At 41.3% G+C, this 20,572-nt stretch overlaps 1 protein-coding gene across 5 annotated transcripts in view; it reads right to left on the reverse strand.

Moving 5' to 3' along the window:
• Positions 1-11,865, reverse strand: part of ECHDC1 (ethylmalonyl-CoA decarboxylase 1) — a 42,730-nt gene extending 30,865 nt beyond the window's left edge. Inside the window, exons 1-3 of one of the 5 annotated variants that reach the window (XM_041469701.1) lie at positions 11,207-11,246; positions 9,079-9,128; positions 3,842-4,063 (exon numbers count right to left, since the gene is read on the reverse strand). In XM_041469701.1, coding sequence (XP_041325635.1) covers positions 3,842-4,061 — 220 coding nt within the window. In that variant the 5' untranslated portion in view covers positions 4,062-4,063; positions 9,079-9,128; positions 11,207-11,246. Of the gene's footprint in view, positions 1-3,841; positions 4,064-9,078; positions 9,129-11,206; positions 11,278-11,443; positions 11,467-11,842 lie in introns of those variants that run through there. The other 4 variants (XM_041469705.1, XM_041469704.1, XM_041469703.1 and 1 more) reach the window with 4 other exon arrangements.
• Between the last annotated feature and the right edge of the window lie 8,707 nt (positions 11,866-20,572).

A 20,572-nucleotide genomic window follows, 5' to 3' on the forward strand; every position in this document is an offset into this window, starting at 1 on the left:
TATTTATGTTTTCTTTCTTATGTTTTTTTCTTACAGGTCATTATGAAATAAGCTTCCCAGTCCCACATCAAGAGTGAACATTCAGTCAAGTATTTATCCCTTAGGCTTGGTCTCAGCTACTGAAATAAAAGAGTTTGACAATGTTTCTGAGGTAGCCAATAATTAAGTGGACATTACATATTATATACCAGAATAGCATTGAGTTGGGTTTTTTTTTTTACCCACTGTCAAGTCCATACTATGATCCTCTAAAAAATCCCAGTTCTGCCAGTTGCTTTCCTTTCTGTATTTATAATTTGGTCATCCTTTTTGTATGTGGCACATTACATCTGTTTTCACTGAATTTCACCCTGTTGATCTTCAGCTCTTTGTAGCAACTAATCAAGATCACTGAATGCTTCTCCTCTACTCCAAAAAATAATCTTGCAAGCTCTCCTAATATGGGGTCATCTGACCATTTCAGCAGTTCACCTTCTGTTTCATCATCGAATGAAAACACTGAGCAGAACCAGGCCTAAATGAGATTTTTGTGGGTCTTCACTTGAAATGTTTTTCCAGCATGATGGCACGCTCAACAACTTTTCTGCAAATGCTGCTTTTCAAACAGGTATGCATTAACCCTGTGGATTTCTCTCATTGCATATTTTCTTTCTTAAATGTTCTTAACAGAAGGGTATTTAGGCTGGCATCCAAGCTTTGCTAGAGTCAAATACAGCAGAACTACTGTTTGTGGTTCTTTTAATAGGCAAAGCAGTGAGGTATTGAAGAGTCTTTCCACAGAGTATTCCAAGAAAAAAAATCGAGTTAACTGAAAAAATGGAGGATCCATACGAGCCTGTTACATGCAATAGCAGGGGACAAGAGACACTGGCCAGAGCCTGTTCTACCTTCCTGTGAGAGGCTCTTTTCCATTCCTGACAACACTGAACTACTATTTTACCAACAGATATGGCTCCTGATGTTTCATGTAATGAAGAAGGCACACCACTAAAGCAAATCTTCCTTCTGCCAATCTTAGTCTTTCAGTATTTGATACCACCAAGTTCATGCTCTTTACAGAATTAATAATAAATAATTTGTTTGCATTTTAACTATAATCTGAGAACAAACGTTTTCAAGTAAGTTCTAGAAAATAACAACTATCATCATTATTTTCTAATTCCTACAGGCTAGCTTTCTTCTCTTTTAAACTACATTCAAGTTTAGTTCAGTGACAGGTTGGGTTGCTGAAACTGGCTCCACCAGGCTTAAACTGACATTATTAGCATTTATTTCCAGAGAGACCATTTCAAACAGGAGGCTATCAGATTCCAATTAAGAAGAGAAAAAAGGCATAACAATCTCCATATCACCCATTAGCAATTTGCCAACAATTTTGTTCTATTTTTGATTTCAAAAGTTGCTCAAGCTTAGAATAAACATGATTCCTTTGAGATAAAAAACTGCTGTGTAAATTAAATGCCTGGAAAATATAATTTCCCTCAACAGTTTAATAATGTTTTGCAGCTTTTTAGAGGGAGCATGCATGGATATATAAATTCACATCTGCCACTATTCAGAAGCTCTGAGACACAGAATCAACAGAATTTGTTGGGGAGGTAGCTGTATCTACAGGCTTTAGCTGATGAAGTCAACCAGGTTCTGCTGAGGCAATTCAGGGGTAGCACACCCCATCCTGCCCCTTGAAGAGCGTTATTTAATACACAACTGAAGGCAAAGGATTAAGCTCCTGGTAGTTTCTCAGCAACTGCATTTTACAAATAATAATGTTAAAAATGAAATTAAGATCAGTATAAATTAAGATGTCCTACCATTTACTGCAGCAGAGAAGGGACCAGCCTGATTTTGCTTCTACTCTCCCTCCCATGAAAACAAAAGTCTCTAGCAGAGGTGTACAGCACAAAGAAGCAGCATCTCTTGAACTGACAGTAACATTTCCCAGAGCAATTTTTTGTAGTTATTGCCTAGCAAAATTGAATATAGTTCTCTACAGAGCTCTACACACTGCTTTAAAACAGAACAGCCTGATCCCATGGCTCATTTGTTACATGTTAATGAGGATCTACAACAAAGACAGAGCTATTAATTTCCTCAGTGGTTTTTGTAGCTCCTCTTTGCTACTAGAGCATCTAATTGGCATACACTAATAAGTTATTTTCACAGCAGTCCTGTAAGGAGAGAAGAGATTATTTTACAGACAACTAACTGAGCCAGAGAGAAAATGTCTGCTAATTTTGGGTGCACAGCTCCAGATGTACGATATGATTTTAGCCCATTAACATTACACAGAACATTGTATAGGCAAAGAACAGCTATCAGTTGCCTAAATGGCAGCTGAACCTGCTCAACACGGCTACCAATCACTTCTAAGCCCCTCCTGCCAAGCACACAGAAAACAGAGAACATATTTCCCAGTTTATATGAAAGTTTGGTTTAAGCAATTTGATTTTTATTACTCCTGATCTTCAAAGAGCAGAAAAACCCAGTCTGCTCTCTCCTTTTGCTGTTACAGCTCATTTCACGTACCCCTTTCAACTTCCACAACAAATAAGCTAAAAGCACACTGTCTACAGGGTGTACATTGCACAGTTTTGTTTTGAGTCAAGAATAGAAACCAATCTGCAGAAAAAGGAGAAACAACCATGTAATTATGATTGTATAACAGAATGTATGCTAACAGGGAGGCATGCAGAAGGACAATCCCTATGCTAACATCTTTTAGCTACAATTTCTTAAATTAGGTAATGATTTTATACATAAGGTTTTTAAGCAACACAAAAGAGAATGCAGAAACATCTGGGTGCATTAACAGCAATTCTGCTGCTCTCTTAGCTTCCTTTCAGCTAACAGTGGAAAGACTAGATTGACACTCTGCATGTAAAGGGCACACTTCGCTAGCATGTTGCAAAATGTTTGCTCACAGCAAAGGAACAGTGAGAACTGGGCAGGAAGACAGAACAGCAACAAAGAAACTAGCAAGATGACACAAATGCATCCACATCAAAATATTAATAGATAAAATCATTCTTATAGTAAAGGCTTATGCACAGCTCCAACTCAAGCAGATTCACACCCTGGACCTGTGCCACTCATATATGAAGAGAGTGGCATAAATTGGAATAATCTAAATAATTAAGAAGAGACAGCAAATATACTCAGCTTGGAGAACAAAACCCTGTCATAATACAAGATTAATAAAATAGGGCACTTGGTTTTGATAGCTAAGTATTCTCCAGTGTAAAAGCATATTAAATAGATCACTGACCTGCAACAGCTGAGAATACCCAGCTCATCTGATCTTTAATTAATCAGTCACTGATATTTAAGACATAAGGCAAATGAAGAACAAATGGAAGACAGTTTGACTAAGTGGAAAAGACCAAACTACAGAAGTTTAATGCACAGGGAAGGCTTTAGGTAAAGAACCAAGCAACAAACTCACTCTTTCTTTCTATATCACCTACAAAAGGGAGGTGGCATCATCTCATGCCCACAAAAATGCCTTCCATATTTCCAGAGCAGTGATGACAAAATGAGAGGAGATGCAAGAAAGAGCTCAGTGGCAGAATTGTGCTAACACTTAAACAACATGGGGAGAAGCACCTTCTGCAAGACAGTCCTTGTGTCACTGAGAATTTCTTAGAGTCTTATGACATTTGTAGCAAAGTTACTATACAAAACACTGGACATATTTGCTGCACATCAGAATAAACACATTTACTCTTTTAACTAAGGTGTGGCAAAGCAGAGTGTTTCACTTTCTTTAGGCAAAATGTCACAATAGGTAACTGAACAAGAGAAAGACCAAAACCAACCAGCAATCCCACCAACTAATTAATACCTGTAAAGGCATTCATTAACTTTGGATTATTCAAAGTAAGTATTGCAATGCCATTGTCTTCTTTGGAAAGGTTGATGGATCCACCAGAAAACTGCTGAAGTTTCTTCTTTATCAGTTCTTCCTCATAGCCATGAGCACCATTATACAGTGACAACCTTCTTCGTTGTAGTACCCTTTTAATTGTAATCTGAAGAAAGTTCTTCCACAAAGCAAGGGCCATTTCTGGAAATACATGGAGTGAGGGGAAAAAAAATTAGGAAATTTCCTTTGAAAGCCACTTCAGTCCTCTGAGAAAGAGGGAACTATGACAGCAGAAACTAATATAAAGGTGATACAATCATAACAGTTGACAGAAATCAGTGCAAATTATATTAGCAAAATTCTTCATTTGAATCTACCCCCACAAAGTTAACAGAAGGACTTTTATGTAGTGATTTTAGTAGTTAAGCCAGGTATTAGCACCTTTTAAAATATTTCCTTGTAAAATTTATCAAAGAAGTTATTGTGTGCAGAAAACAAAAGAGGCTCAAAAATTACAGAAAAAACTACATATTCCACTAGACCAATTTACTTTGTATTACTCTTACAAACCCTCTCTCACCCTTCCTTGTAAAAAAATACCAAGACCCCCAAACACACCTATAACAGAGGAAAAATCCTATCAAATCCCACAACTTTCAAGGTCTGGATATCCTGTTTTTCTGTAAGCAACTATTAGAGCAAGACCTTCCCCAGAGAAATAATTGAGGAACTTAAAAATTAAGAAATGAAGATCATTCTTATATCGAAGTCTGTTCCCCGTCACCTAATTCCATTAACACAGTTGTCACACCCCATCTTAAAACTAATTAGTCTGCCTAGCCTTTTGATTGCTATGTGCTTTTCCCAGTCATCCCAGTAGCACTTGGAGTTAATCTCATTTGGGCACGGAATCTGTGCAGTTCTCCAAAGGATGAGAAGTGTGCAACAGTATTATGCACTGAGCGCCATACTTGCCTTTTATACAGGTAATAATACTTGTAAAGTATTTCTGTGTACCAGTATACCCATGGCTTACTCCTCTGCTATTTCCACTCTACAGTGTATGACTGTAGATCAGGAAACAACAAGAAAGTAATTATCACTTGATTTGCATCTCTGCCTTAATTTATTTACTCTGGAAACGGGTCTACTGGAGAAAGCAGTTTACAAGTGACTTGAAAGAAACTGGGTAAAGCCTGAACTGAAAAGAGCTGATCTGGAAATAAAGTCATCTTAGAAACCAATCAGAATGGGAATCAAAAGAACTCCCACAGAACATGGAAACAAAACCTCTTGTTACTGTGCAATATAACAGAGTAGTCCTACCTTTGCCCCAACCTACTTTTTAATGGGCTTGACCATTCAGAAGACATGGTAGTTGCTCATTTTTTTTGACAACTGGGAAAATTTGTTTCTGAATCATAATTAGCAGAAACAAAATACTTTCAAAATTAGCAAGCAGCTGTTGGAAAGTTTTTCTAAGGTGAACTCATAACACAAACATTCACTGAGACAGAATTTGGTGACAGCTATATTGTATGCTCTGTTCAGGATATCTTACAGACTCAATATTTTTGAAAACCTTTATTATTTACAAATGATCAAGCAAATGCACATTAAAAACCACACACAATTAGTTCCTAATTGCTCCTAATCAGCCCTGCCAGGTGAACACTTATCTTGTCACTGGCTGTACCATCCTACACTAAACTTGAAAATGCTTCTGTTGGTACAGGTACAGTCCTCATTCAAAGGGGGGAGGAGTTTGCAGAGCAACCACACTATGGGATGTGAAGGCACATGCTGCAGTACCAGGCAACTGTGAAGAGCCATCTATGCCATGAGATTCATACCTGTCCTGCCAAACTGCACCCACCAATACAACCGGATCTCACAAGCTCAACACAAAGAAACTAGTAAGGCCTACTCAGATTTGTGCATTATAAAATCATCTGCACAAGAAAACGTAAAGGGATGATTTTTTAATATCTGTTGCCAAACAAGGCTTTAATCTGTCACGATGAACTTTTCCAAAGTGTAAACTAATAAAACTAATTTTAAACTTGATTAAATTTTGTAATCTAATTGAATACAAGATTCATTACTTCATAAAAAACATTCCCTGACTGCTGCTGCACTCAAACACTCTCTATCTATGCACATTCTAATAGTCTGCAACACTTCAGCTACCGCCTTTCAGGGCTTTTAAAATTTTATTTAAAGAGTGAAAATGGGTTTCTAAAGCTCATTTCTCCTAATTGACTCTTTGTATATACAGTCTTTCAAGAGAGAGACAGCCTTCCCTTTTCTCTAAAACCTCAGTAGTCATTCCTCAGCATATATTAAAGCAATAAAACTTTCCATCCAGCTCTAGTTTTTGCTCAGGAGAGAACAAACATGAAATACATGGACAGTGCTGCCTTTCCTTGTAAAGTGCACCTTCAACAACCAGCTCCCAGTTTTTCATGAATACAAAGTAGATACTAAAACATACTAAAAAAGACTAGCTGGAATTCTCTAGGAAGCCCCAATGACTGGCTTGAAAGCAAAGGGGGGGAAAAAGACTGTTCTGCTATATTAACCACTTTCAGACTTAAACTTTTTTCATTACTTTTATACAGTACTGAATTTCTCATGACAAGAAATATACTGAGCAAAACAGACTTAAGATATGGAAATTTTATTCCAACGAAAAAAGAGTCTGTCATTTTCAACTGTGTGGTTATGTGCATTAACAGCTCTTTAATATTATCACTATGGTAATAAAGAACAGCAGCAAGTGAGGGATTAGAAAACAAATTGGACACCACTGCCTGCTGATCATGACTCATGATTAATGACTCATGCAAGGTATAATCTTTGAATTATTTTCTTTACAACCATCTCCTACAGTACTGGTCAGTGACCAATACAATTTTTTAATAAAATAAGATTATTTTAATAGTCCAGTCTGACTGAGCTAACCGCTCAAGAAAAGTATGATATGAACAGCTAGAGCTCTCTCAGTCTAAAGGGATTTCTGCTGATATCTGACAAACAACATCCAGAATTTCAATCAGTACGGAGCGCTCACAATCCACTGCATGACTGAGATTGATTATTTCTGTATTTTTCAAGAAAGCAGTGAAAGAAAGATGTTGCAGTAATATTTATGATGTTGTAGGACCAGCCAAGAGATATTATTAACACTGAAGTTCTCAGATTTTCTGTTTAGCATAATCACATCCATTTATACATACTTACAGAAATGGAGTCTTGGTCTAATTTTAAAAAGGCAACATGCTATACCCATTAGCCTCTGTAGCAAAGGTAGTTTATGCACAGTTCCTACAATGAAAAAAACCCCAACCTGACAGTATAGGAATAACAGTGGTCAATTAGCATCTTTCATGTTTTAAGTGCTATAGCTTTATACATCACTGGTGACAACTAAGAGAGAAGCCAACAGTATGGACATCAATAGTTGTTCATTCCACAGTTATTGTACCTCTTACATAAAACAACTGTTTAAATCCCATTTGACACTCAAGTGATTTTGTAACACCCTTGCCTGTGGCGTAGCAGGCTGTGGGTTAATATAAACACATCGAGTGCCAGCACTCCAGTACCAAGGACTGACACACATTATGCAAGAGCAGCACATGTATCTACAAGTGCAGTACATGTATCTACATGCAGGCACTCACAATCTATGTATTTCTGTGCATGCAGATAATCAGAGGCCTTCTGACAGCCTCTGGCAACTGTCTAAGTAAAATTCAGACCTTACAATGTTAATAGAACATAGCAATAATAGGGATAACACCAATATGAATACTCCCTGAGTAGATTCTTTGGGAATCATTATGTCTTGAACAAGGGTATTTGCCCTTGCCATTACCACTACTCTGTTGCAACCCAAATGTCTCCTAACACATGATGTATCAAACACCAACCTCCAGCAATGCTGCCAGCTGCAATTATCACTGAACATTAAGATACCTGGCCAAAGTAAGAGGTAAGGGTTGTAGGAAGCAACTTGCTAGAAGAAAGGGTAGAAGAGCTAAGACAAACCAGAGAACTGAATCTTAGGAGCTGTATGCTCAAACAAGGAGTACTGCACTACACAGCAAGCTAAATCAGCAAGTTAAAATACATGAGCAAGGAAAATTCCAGTTCAAAAATGGTGCCTGAATTATTGACACAACTCAGGGAAAAAAAAGATGCAGGGATGTGGTTTTCAATACATCAGAGAAATAAGCATGCCCTTTCATCTGGGGCAGGATGTGACAGGTGTGATGTGCAGATATAGACACTGGGGAAAAAAAACCCCACCAACTGAATTTCTGGGTTTGGATGAAGGTATACTGAGATTAAGCATAAGAGAAATAAAGGGTTTCAACAGACAAGATCCACAAAATAAATCTCAGGGAGGAGAAAATATTCAAATGGCATTAAAAAAACAATTAGGCACTTTTGTGAGACTACCAAAGGCATCAAGGCCACTTGGTCAAGAAGAAAACCTGACTTGATGAAGACCTTTGGTGGCTGCAATTTCAGCAACAAGCACAGAAGTGCAAAGACAGGGAAGAAAGCTTAGAAGATGTGAACTGAGGATGATGATGAGATGACTCGCAATTCAATCCTGTGTAGGTGGCTTACCAGTCACCTTCAAAGGCATTCACCTGTACTAGAGAGCAGTGGGCATGACTGGCAGATGCTTCCACAGGCTCCTGCAGTGGCAAATGAATGGAAAGCAAGTGGTGGCCCAGCATTGAGGGCTGGAACTGACCCTACAGCATGACAGATGAAAAGACAAAGTGATGGAGAAAACAAAGCATGAAAATAAAAGTAACTTGAAAATGAGTGAAAACAACAACAACCGACTGTAACCCTGGGCAGTGGGCTGGTGGGTGATTATAGGGAATAAAAAAAAAAAAAAAGAAAATAAATGATGGTGCTGGACAAAGAGAAGAGATACAAAAACAAAAGGAGGCCAGCTTGGTCTCCCAGTCGAGCCACAGACCCTGCCTTCAGACACAAGAAAGTGTAGTAGGGAGGACTCACATGCATGATTCCTCTGTTGCCAGTTGCTTGTCATCACCCCTCACCTGAAGGTTACAGAGATGTAACCTCCACCTACCTCATCCACTTATCCCTCTACTTTCCTTCCATGATGCGTGGGTTAGGTTAACTTAAACACATTGTCCAACAGGTTCTCCCACTCTAATAATTACCAGATGAAGCAAGCTGAGGGCAGTCACTTCTCCAGCTGGCTTTCTCAAGGCTGAAAGCAAGCAGCAAGCAGATTATGAGCATGCTAAGGGATCAGCAGCAGAAAACCTAATGACAAAACATAATTTGCAAATACAGAAACTTAACAAAGCTGGGGAGCTGAGGAGATTCTGCCTCCCCAACTAGGGGATGGATCCCTCATGCCTTTCTCAAAATGTCATGGCTCTCAAACTTGCTGAACCCTGTTCAAATTGTTAGTATAATATGTCTGGTACCTGCACTGTAGACAAATTAGATGGGATCAACAGTCCCTCCAGTTGATCAAGTTACTTTAAATCCTTATGACTCCTCTAAAAACAGGCTTTAAAAATAGCTGGTATTTCAAAGGACAATTTTTTAGCCTTTGTATTACTGTTGAGAGAACAAAAGATTTGGGCCTGCTACTTTCTAAATGTCAGCATTATAAACAAAATTTATCCATCCAGAAGCTGAGAACAAGAAGTGAGAACATGTCCAAAGTAACTAATTGAAACGGCATTATATAATGTACATGGGAAATAAAAATTAACTGGGAGAAGAAAAACCTTTTAACACTGTAAGTGACAAAAAAAACAAACCTGTGTCCATAGTTTCAGTTTTAAGCTGGCTGACCATTTACACTTCATTTCTGCTTTTATCTTTTTTTTTTTTTTTTTTCTTGTTATTTTCATTGTTTTTCAGCAGCCCAGTTCTGGGCATGGCAAGCTATGGCTTTCCAAACTATGTGTTCTTTGTCTAGGTTTGTATTTTTTAATGATCCCTGCAGGCTAGAGTTTACATGTGAATTGTCTTTCTATCCCTAAACAATTACATTCTCTTTTAATCACATTTTAATTATTTTGAAAAAAATAGTAAGTAAATCACAAAGAAATATACTGAAGTCCACAGAAAAATAATGGCATTTAAGGATGCAAAACAGCTGACAAAGGAAGCCTTTCCGTAAATACAGATGACACTACCTAAAAACATTTGAATTTGGTCCCATGGTGAGTAAAAGATTTTGAGTTTCATAGCAGAGGGCAAGAATCTGTTACCTTCTGCAAAAAGCACTTGGGACCTTTATTTTTTTAATGCTTTTATCCAAAGAGATTCTCTTCACACGTGCCATCAATGGAGCTTTTTTAACAGTGACAGAAAACTCTTTTAAGTTCACTGTTCACTAGGTGTGTTTTAGAGACCTTTAAGAAGAGCAGATGCACAACTTAACAGGAATGGAAACAACCACAACCAACTCATCATTTGCCTTTCAGTCATCAAATCTTCAACCACAAAACCATTAATTCAATTCTAGCTGTAACCACAAATACTGATGCCTTCCCAACGGTTGCCTTGAAAAGTGTAACTTTTATAGTCAAGAAGTATTCTGAATTCCACTTAATTCCCTGTTCTTTACTATTCTCTCCTTACCACCACCACCCACAAATGCTCCTGCCGACAGCAACACCAAGAAAACCCATATACCACGGTCTGAACCGGCCACGCAGCCACGACTCTCCTGTCCCCCTGTAACAGCAGTGGGAACTAGCAGCACCACACCAGGACTGCCTGTCACCGGCTTCCTTGGCTCCACTCACGGAATCCCGGGAAGCAATGGCAACCTCCCTGCGCGGCATCACCCCGGGAAGATGTCAAGACTCAAGGGACCGAGGATTGGAGGCTACTTCCCCAGGGGACATTTCTTGCTGCTAAGCTGCCATGCCAAAATCCCGAGCAGTGCGCTGTTGCACATGGTCTGACCTAAGGAAGCTTTTCTGACTTTTTTTTTTTTTTTTTTTTTTTTTACAAAATGACTTATGCTAAATCAACCGTCAAGGCTCAGTGCCGAGCAAGGCCGAAGTGGGCGGTGACCGGCTGTTCCCAAAGCGACAGCCGAGCTGTCAGAGCTAAGCAGAAGCACCGCCGGCCTCTCCACACCGATGAGGCCGCCTCGCCTCTGCGGCGGGCGCCCCGAGGCCTCGCGGGGACCGGGGCGCCCCGCGCCTGCCCCGCCCCCGGGCGCTGCCGGGGCCCCGCGCCGCCTCGGCAGCCCCGTTCCCCGCAGAGGCCCCTGTTCCCCCCGAGGGCCGCGGAGCCCCGCGGCCGGGCACTGACCTGGCCCCGGCACTGACCGGCCCCGGCGCCGGCGAAGCAGCGGAGGCGGGCGGTGCTGCGGGGAAAGGGCCCCGCCGGGAACCGCTGCCGCGGCCTCCGGGCCGGGCCCGCAGCCGCCTGCCCGCGCCCCGGGCCCAGCGGTGTCGGGGCAGCCCGCGCCGAGCAAAGCGCATTAAAAGCCGACTGAGCACCCGGGAGCAGGGGGCTGACATGGAGCCGGCAGGAGAGGTCTCATACCGCATCCATAGAGGCGTGACCCCAAGCACCGAGAGCTTTGCGTGAATTCAAGCAATTTTGTAGCAGACGATACTTGTCAGCTTCAAGGTTGCTAAGTACTACATAAGCAGGTCGTCATTATTGTTGTTTTCTGCACCGATCGCCTCCATCTCTGAAAACAAAGCCCCGTATTTCTATCCAAGTCAGGGTAATTAAAGATCCTCGTTTCTCCGCTGGCTCAGGACAAGGTCTCGCCTCAGGTGAGGATACGAATCCCTGCCGGGAACATCCAGCCTGGCGCAGCGGGGCCCCACCGGCTGTGCCTGGGGCAGCGCAGCAGGCGGCAGAGATGTTAGCTCCCTGTCCACGTCGCCACAAGGAGAGACTTGGGCTCCCCATTTTCACATCCATCTGTTTTACCTGTCAGCCTAAGTGGGAGCTCTTTCCACCTGTCCTGTTCCTGGCCGCTGTGCCTCTCCGGCTCCAGGTGCTGCTCACCTGTGCCCAGCTCTGGCTGCTGGGACAAAGTGCTGAGCAAGCCGCAAACTACCCTGGCATCAAACTTAATTGTGTAATCTTGAGGCTGGCATAAAATGGCACTGTCACACACAGCCCTGCCCTCGCTTTCGCCAGCAGCCAGATCAAGGGAAATAAATGGTTTCAATGAAGATCACTTAGTGCTTTGCAAATTCAAAACATTATGCAAATATGAGCCAGTCTTTCTGTGTCCTTGTTGAGACATATACATAAGATGACTCAGTTTTAAGTATTTGTAGCATGGCTGAAATATGTATCTGGAAATACATCTTCTCCATCTTTATTAAAGCTGTTTTTCAACCCAACTGTCAATACAAATGTTCCAAAATTGGCCTAGTTCATTAAAAATTATGATTGAATATGTAGGGGATTCCAATTATTCATTTATGTGGAGAAAACAAAAGCTTTTCACGCTGAACGGGTACTTTCAATTTTGTATTGTTCAGAGAATCGAGAATATGACACGGTCCAGTCCTGGGCAGTGCTATTTTTATACAATAGAAGGATACCTTTCCTTTTTACAACACTCTCTGCAACAAGCAGGCTTGCCTCTTATTTTTCCTCTTGGGTTCACAAAGAATTTTTCCAGTAGGATTCAGCCCTGCAGTTGTGTCTGGAAAACCTCAGTAAAGATCTGTGTGAGTGAAGCTGCTCTCTCACCAGGTCCTGCTCCAAGGGCCTGTCTCTTTGGGAGCGGAGCGATGCCCAGGCACGTCCCAGTTCGGTCGGAAGCAGAGGAAGGCGACGGCGGCTGGAAGCTCGTGGTTTTCCAGGTAACATATTGCCACCTAGCAGCGCTTGCTGGAAGTAGCACAAACCAGACCGGCAGATCCATAAACCAGTTTGCCTCATTTTTTGGTTTTATTGCCTTGCGTCATAGAGGACATAAGGAATGCTAGGATGCACTCAGAGTGAAGAATGAGCGCTGTAGGAAAGTGAAGAGGTGGATGGGATCATCTTCGAAAAGAGACAATAAAGACCAGACAGGCTTTAACTTTCAGCAGGATGGTGACTAGTCCCCTGGATGTTTGTCTGGTCAATAAGAGAGAAAAAGAGAAAAAAAAAAAGTACAATCCTGCAAGTTGCTTATTCTTATTCTTGCACATAATTCCACTGATTTCAATAACACTTTCTCCTTGCATTGCTGAAGCAGTACTGACTGAGGAAAGTCAGGTCACCACCTGAATTATATAGAATGTACCCATTCCCTGTTGCCGACCCAGAAGCTGGCGACAATGTACTGGCTAAAAGAGCAATGCTTCACTCTCTGTTTCAAGGCTGCCAGACTGAAATATTGAATTCCAATAGATACAGAGCTCCCGGGTGCTATTTTTATGAACTCCTTTCAGAGAAATGGAACAGATAGATGACAGATCTGGGCTTAGATCTCAGGAATTATTGGACACTAACCAACACATAAACCCACAGTCAGTTCATAAAGGGTCCCTTGACCGTAATTTTTAGGAGGCAAATATCATCAGCTCTGTGTGGAAGTGTGGCAGGCTAAAGGATGGTGTAAGATATACTCCAAAGAGTAGACCCACATAAAAAGGTGGACACATACATTCTATTCCTAAATTTCTGAAATATTTCTAAAATCTAGATTTCTGGGTCCAAAATCATGATATTCAGTTTCTCCTTACAGCCTCACCCTAGAGGCTCCCCAGTCCCATTGGTGCCTGACAGCTGTGATTCATGGGAAGAGACAATTTATATCAGGTTAGCTAACAAGACTACCACCCCAGCTGTCTCTCCCGTCCTCACTGCAGATATCTGAAATACCCCAGAGCTGCTGCAGTTTTCTAAATGCAGCCCCACGTGCCAAGTTACATTTGGTTTGACTTTGTTAGGCAGGGGCTGGCTGGGGACAGGGCAGTCACCATGAGTACCTCAGAACTGCAACTCTATCAGTACTTGTATGTCAGCCCATCCTCCACTTCATGCACCAAAGCTGCCAGTTTCTCACATGATATTCGGTCACTGGATGTGTCTGAAAATGGCTCTGCTCTTCCCAGGTAGCTCCGTACCCATCCTATCACAATGTGTTGATTTTATGTTCTCTGTCCATGTTGTTTAAGGATCTTCTCCTGCAGAGCTGACTCTGAGCTCCAGTAAGGTATGGCTGGAAGATGAGGTAAGGAAACACCGGCCTCTGTAGCACAGCATGGGAAGTGTCACTCAGGCCCTCTTCTGCCAAAGCAAACCAGCTCATTTCTCTGGGGAAGGTGCTCTGATCAGGAGGCTGTGGTGTATCATTGGGAAGTTGAGGGAAAGGACCCCTGGCCCACATGCCAAAAGCTGTTTCTCTTGACACAGCATAATGAAATATTCATCAGGCCAGAGAGCAGGAGAGAGGTTCAGCACAGCCACATCTTGGTACACTTGCTCACACTCTCAGTGACCCCACAAATACTGGGACTTTAAACATTAATAGCTACTTAAGTTAGTGTATGAGTCTATGGCCTTGAAGGTCTTTTCCAACCTAAACCGTTCCATGTTTCCATGCCATATAGAGCAATTTGAACAGGTAGGGTAAAGTATGTTCTTGCTCTGCAAAATCCTCTCTGGTTACAGCTCACTGTGGGAAGAGTGGCCTCAGACGAACCAAAAGGCCCATCAGGTCCCTGCCACATGCTCTCACCTTTCACTTCACCAACACTGTCATTTGATTAGACACTAATTTTCTGATATAAAATATATACAGTACAAAAACATGCTTGTTTGTGGTGTACCATCCTACACAACATAAGATCTGATTTCACAAGACAAAATACCAGCCCACTTCCACTGGGAGGTGGTGGTCCCACACTTCTCCCTTCTCAATCCTGGGAGTGAGAACCAGAGGAGCGCCAGCTGAGCTCACTGAACTGTCAGGAAACGGCTTTAGCACAGCAGTTAGTTTCTCTTTTGATTCCAGGGCTAAGGAACTGAACCAGCTTGGCTTGCTGCTGGTGGAGCCTGAGGGACACAAAGCAGGGGAAAGAAGATGAAGGAAACTCGAGGAGGAAGACCATCCTGTTTTAGCAGCATATCAAATGGACTTAATTGTATTATTAGTTCTGACTCTTCCAATGGCACTCAGGGCTTTGCCACTTTGGGGAGAGGAAGTGGGTTAGAAATAGATGGCCCAGGGCAAAGCTGCAAGGTGCATGAGTGGGTACCCCTCTTTTTAGGGGGCAGCCAGCCACTGGGGTGGGCTAATTGTACTGGAAAACTCCACCCTAAATCTCTTCGAAGATCTGGCTTTCTTTCCTTCATTTCCTTAGGTCTCTGTTGCTACTCCATTCTGTAAAACTTTCAGAGAAAAAAAAAAAAGCATCTTTTTCTCCAAGAGCATTTGAATCACACCAAAGTAGGCCAGGTGATAATTGCACACCACACTGTAGTGCTGCTTAAATGTCAGATGTTAATTAAAACCTTTCCTGGAAATGGGGCATTAATTAGGGCAAATGTAGCCATTCTTTATGGATACTGACTAAACAGTGAGTAAAAGCATTATTTAAACACTGGTATTGAAACTGTTAATTTGTATTCGTCTGAGGTGTGTTTGTTATTGAAAGAAAAACAACTGAAAAAAATTATAACTCCTTGAACTTATTGTTCTTTCTTTTAAAGACAGTTTAAAGTAAACATTTTGGCACAAGAATATTCACGCACACACAGATTGCAATAGGAACATTTCAGTATTAGGTCCAGATGTCTCTAGCAGTTGTATAACCTTGGTAGGAATGCTTAAATGCTGTAGATATTAAATACAGCTCTGACCTGCAAAAACAGCCTGTTGTGGCACTTCACTTGTGTCTTTCTGTTCTTAAGAAAATGGCACCATCTGCATGAATAATGGTACACCAAAATGTTTGCTAAGTCAGGGCCAAAAAGTAAGGCATGTGTTTCCTTTGAAACTTTTCTGAAAAACTCTGAATTGTTGGGGAGAATCATAATATTGATAAAGGATGTAAGTGTTCAAGATTTAAGATATATATCCAAGCTTTGCAGCTTAACCATCTTGCTTTTTGTTTCTTTGGCCTGGATTCAGCAAAGCAATTAAGCCCCTAAATAGCACCATTGATTTCAGTGACACATAAGCAGTTGGTTAAATTAGGCCCACTCTGCCTGCCAAACCACATTCCTTCTTGCCTTCCAGTGCATTAGAGCTTTTGAAAGAGCAGTTCCAGTTATTATCAGGAGCTGTAACCTAAAATCATGGTCTACATTGGCACTTCTGTGCCTAGATACCTCTGCAGGAGGTCCACGTATGAGAAACTGTGCAGAGATCTGGCTGCAGATTTCAGTCTTTAGTATTGCTGCATTTCCACCAAGCACATGGCTGAGCACACTGCTGCAGGCACCAGCCTTTGCAACATCTTCGTCCTCACAGCAGCTACATCTCTGCAGCTGTAGCAGAGACAAACCCTTGATTCAGGAATGACTTCTGCAAGATTCATTGGAAAGAATCCCCTCTATCTGCCATGCCAGAGAAGCAAATGTACATGCAGACCATGAGGTGGTGGGGGCACTAGTCCTGCAGCCATTTTGGGCACTGGGGCATGGATGGGTGACACACTGACTGCCAGATTCCCAGCTCCATCTCCTATGGCTGCTGGTCACAGAAACACTACACTGATGTTTGTTTTGTTTGTTACATTGTTCTAATGCCCCTTTTCACATGAAGAGATAGTGGTTCCAGGTAAAACGGAGAATGCTGTGACGTGATGTGAGGATTATTGCTAAATGAGAAAAACTTTTAGGTACCTCTTTATGGTAGCATTATCACCTCTTCTCATCTGCCATTTTGTTTCTATTTCGTCTTTCCTGGTCATCACTATTTTTCACTCATGATATTTTTCTAGTTCATGTTGTAGAAAAAGGAGAAATTGTGAGAATTAAGTGGTGGCAGGAGGTGCAGAGTATTCCTCTTTAAAAGCAGAGATGGTTTTATTTTTTCTCAAGTACATGTTACATAAGTCTATCACTTCCACAGCTGAAATATTTCAAAAGATGGATAATGAGGTTGTCAGCTGGACTGGGGAGAGTTGCCTGCTGAATCCTATGACTCTGGGTTCACCAGAGCTACTGGACTTTATATGGGAAAATGGACCAGCTTAGAGCTCATCCTGTAGTAGCCAATGTTAAACAAAAGCCCAAAGCATGTGAAAATACTGTAATGGTAAAAGAGATTATTAAAAAAACAAACTTCTGACTGTCACCTGAGATGTCATGGTATTAAATCTGGATATTTTAATAATATTAAAGAACAGTTGATGGTTGTGATCATGTTTCTGAAGTAGTTAATTAGGCTAAATTGATTTATATCTACATGCCAGTGTTTTTTAGTTGTTGTAAAAAGCTGGGTTGGTATCTATTTCTTTGTTTTCACAGAAAAAAAAATTGAATCTCTACTATTCTTAGAGCCTTTAAACATTTACCAGGCCCTGCACTTTTCCTCATTGAAAGCATAATCCTGTACAGATCTAAAGTTCTAGCCCATTTCTCTTTTCTACAGTTTCAAAATTTACTGCTTTTTTGGTTTAGTTCAAAGCTAAAAACAAATGCAGAGAGATTTGGAAGTGAAATACACCTCTAGAGATTTTTGTTGTGTACTGATGTTTTCTGTCCTGGCCATTTACCCCAGTCAACACAAAGTAACTGGAAAAACAGCATACAAACCCATCAGGTAAGTGTTTGGAGTTTTTTTTAAATAAATAAATACAGCCTGGAGTAAACTTAACATAAATTACACTGGAATATTGATATCTTTGAGTCACCCTATTGTTCACACTATATTTTCTTTTGCAGATCAGTCAAATCTTATTTTATTCAACTTGATCGTGATAGGTGTATGTTGCCAGCTGGTTGAAGAAACGGGGGTGCAAAATCCCTGGACTATCCAAGGTAACCAGGGGACGGCAGCCTGGAGTCAGCACAAGTGTAAGTTTACACTGTGTCCCGGAGGCAGGGCTGCTCATGCTTGCACTGGCTGTGCATAACATGGTTGTACAATCAGAGAGCTTTTTTTTTGGGACTCCTGTGGAGTACATCTGAAAATATGGCCAGCCTGTCCTGACAAGAAATAGCATAAAGAAATGAATGCTTCGTCAATTTTATCATGTCTCTTACCACCTTTCAGATACATGTGAATAAAATAGGATTTGAAATATTAACAAAAAGCCTGAATCATCAGAGAATTTCTTTCTGCTTTCTGGTGCTTCAACAACATGTATTTCCCAGCAATACACAAGAAAACAAAGGTACAAGCTTTTAACTGCTGAATCAAATGAATTTGTCACAGTTAATGATTTATTTAATGCAGACAAATTTATTTTTCTATTCCTGTAAAGCAGGTGATGAGGTACAATGTCATCATTTCCAGAAATACTTAGGATTTCTGTTGGTCTTCTCTTTACGCTCGTTAGCCTCAATCAGCTCTTAGGGCAGCTGGCAAGTTGTGTGTGTGTGTATGTGCATGTGTATTAAAGGGGAGTCTCCTGCCTTTACCTCCCCTTCCCCTTTGCAGAATGATGGATGGATGACTAGACAGACATTCTCCATGGTGTGTTTTCTAACACTAGATATTGATATTATTGTTCATTGAATGTGATCAGACTTTTGTGGCCTCGTGATGTGCTGTGCAGTATTCCATTTGCTGTTTCTCATCCAAGCAGGAAGAGATGGGTAGGAAGCATAATCTCATATTAAAATACAAACAAACAAACAAATCACAAAAAAACCCAAAAAAACCCCCACCAAAAAACATACTGCAAACAAAAATAGCAAAATTAATCTTCCCACAGACTCACCACAGAGGTCCTGCATGCATGGTGTAGTAGCCTCACCTCAAGCCCTAGGTATTTAAAATCCTGTCTGGGGCCCTGGCACCCAATCTGTCTGCTTCTGTTTGGGAGTCTCAGAACAGCTACTGTGCTCCAAGTGTCATTGAGGAAGGATTAGGCAACCAGAAAAAAAGTGAACAGAGAAATTTGTCTGGATACAGTGCATGAGACAGGCTCTGCCTGTCACCAGCTGGGTCACAGCAAGGTCATAGTCCTCCTTGACTAGCATTAGCACTCACAAGTATTTGTGCCACTGCACAGCGCTTTGCTCTCTTCCTGTATTGCTCTCTGGTGCATCTCAGCTGTTTGTCAAACAGCTACAACAAAAAATCCTTTAGCAAGTAGAAGAGAGGCTGAAATGCCACCTGAAATGCATATAGAACAGGTCTTTGGGAGGAAGGGGGAAAAAAATTCCATCAAAAAGATGCAGTGGTGGCTGGCTGGTCCCATCTCTCTCTTGGTGCGCTCCAGTGCAGCTGACTGGTGCATCCCTGCAGCAGCACCTGGCTCCAGCCACTGCCCTGACTTAGAACCAGGACTAACTGCTGGCTGAGCCATTGCTTCTCACAAAGGTTTCTCAGAAGAGATAAAGGCTTTTTCCGTGCTGTAGCAGAAAACACTAGAAGTAATTCTCCAAAATTTTTTTTCTGTATTGGCTGCCATATGAGCTCATTCCTCTTCCTATTGTGCCCTTCCAACACATAACAACCTGGGACTTTTCAGGTCCCTGATACACTACCGTGCCTCATATTGCTTTTGGAGTGGAATCAATACTAGTTCAAACAGCACGAAAAATCCATTAATTTTCTAATCATAATGTATATTTAGGGCTGTATGGAGGAAAAGGATGATGGACTACAGTAAGACCAACCTTCATTACCCCCTCCAAACCCAGGAGACTCAGTACTGCCTGGACGTTTTTTCCTGTGAGCTAGAAAAGCAAGGAGATGTAATTTCCTATGGATTTGTGCCTGCCTGGTGGCTCCTCTAACTCCTTTGCAACAGCACAACATTCGCCATTGGCCACCCCAAGGCAAAGGCAGCAAACTCCAACATACATGCTGGCTGGCTCCTGGTGCAGTGGGTGACCCATGCTGGAAGGAGGGAGTAATAGTTATTTTGCTTAAATTTCCCTGGAAGGAGAATTCATTTGAGTCCACTTAGTTGATTTATCTGGAACTTTCAGGAATCTGAATACCTTTGAGACCTGGACACCCTGTCAGACTTGGCTGACATAAAACAAATGGTTCAGAAACTGTAAGGGAAGTGGCTGATGTGCAGACAGCATAATTTTCAGGATAAAAATCATAGTAAAAAAATGGGATGTTCACACATATATTGTACATGTTTATCTGGATTCTTCAGATCTGAAGAAGTTGGATCACATTTTTAAGAGTGCTAAAGGAATAAATTGAACTTTAAAAATTGATAGTCTTACACAATTGTTTGACTTATATTTGGAAATTTAACTGACAAAATTTCTTGTGTATAAAAATTTTCCTGCTTTCCCTATTCTCTAGTATATAGAAGTCTTTTTGGCATTTTATTTGTACTGTGCTCTGAGAACCCTTCCCAGATGCACTCAGTCTGATACATGGAGACTTGTAGCTCACAGCAGTTCACATCAGGGAAAGCCTCCACTTTTTCCTACACAGGCATCATTTGTGGTAAATATAGCTGTCCTCTGACACCACGCTTACACACTTCAGGCCTGCGCTGCATCAAAAGACTGCACGCATTCCTGTCACCTTGCAAGCAGGATGAGCTCAGAGAAGAAATTTAT

This window comes from Pyrgilauda ruficollis, unplaced genomic scaffold (genome assembly GCF_017590135.1).
Source record: "Pyrgilauda ruficollis isolate IOZ18807 unplaced genomic scaffold, ASM1759013v1 scaffold24, whole genome shotgun sequence".
Classification (NCBI taxonomy): domain Eukaryota; kingdom Metazoa; phylum Chordata; class Aves; order Passeriformes; family Passeridae; genus Pyrgilauda; species Pyrgilauda ruficollis.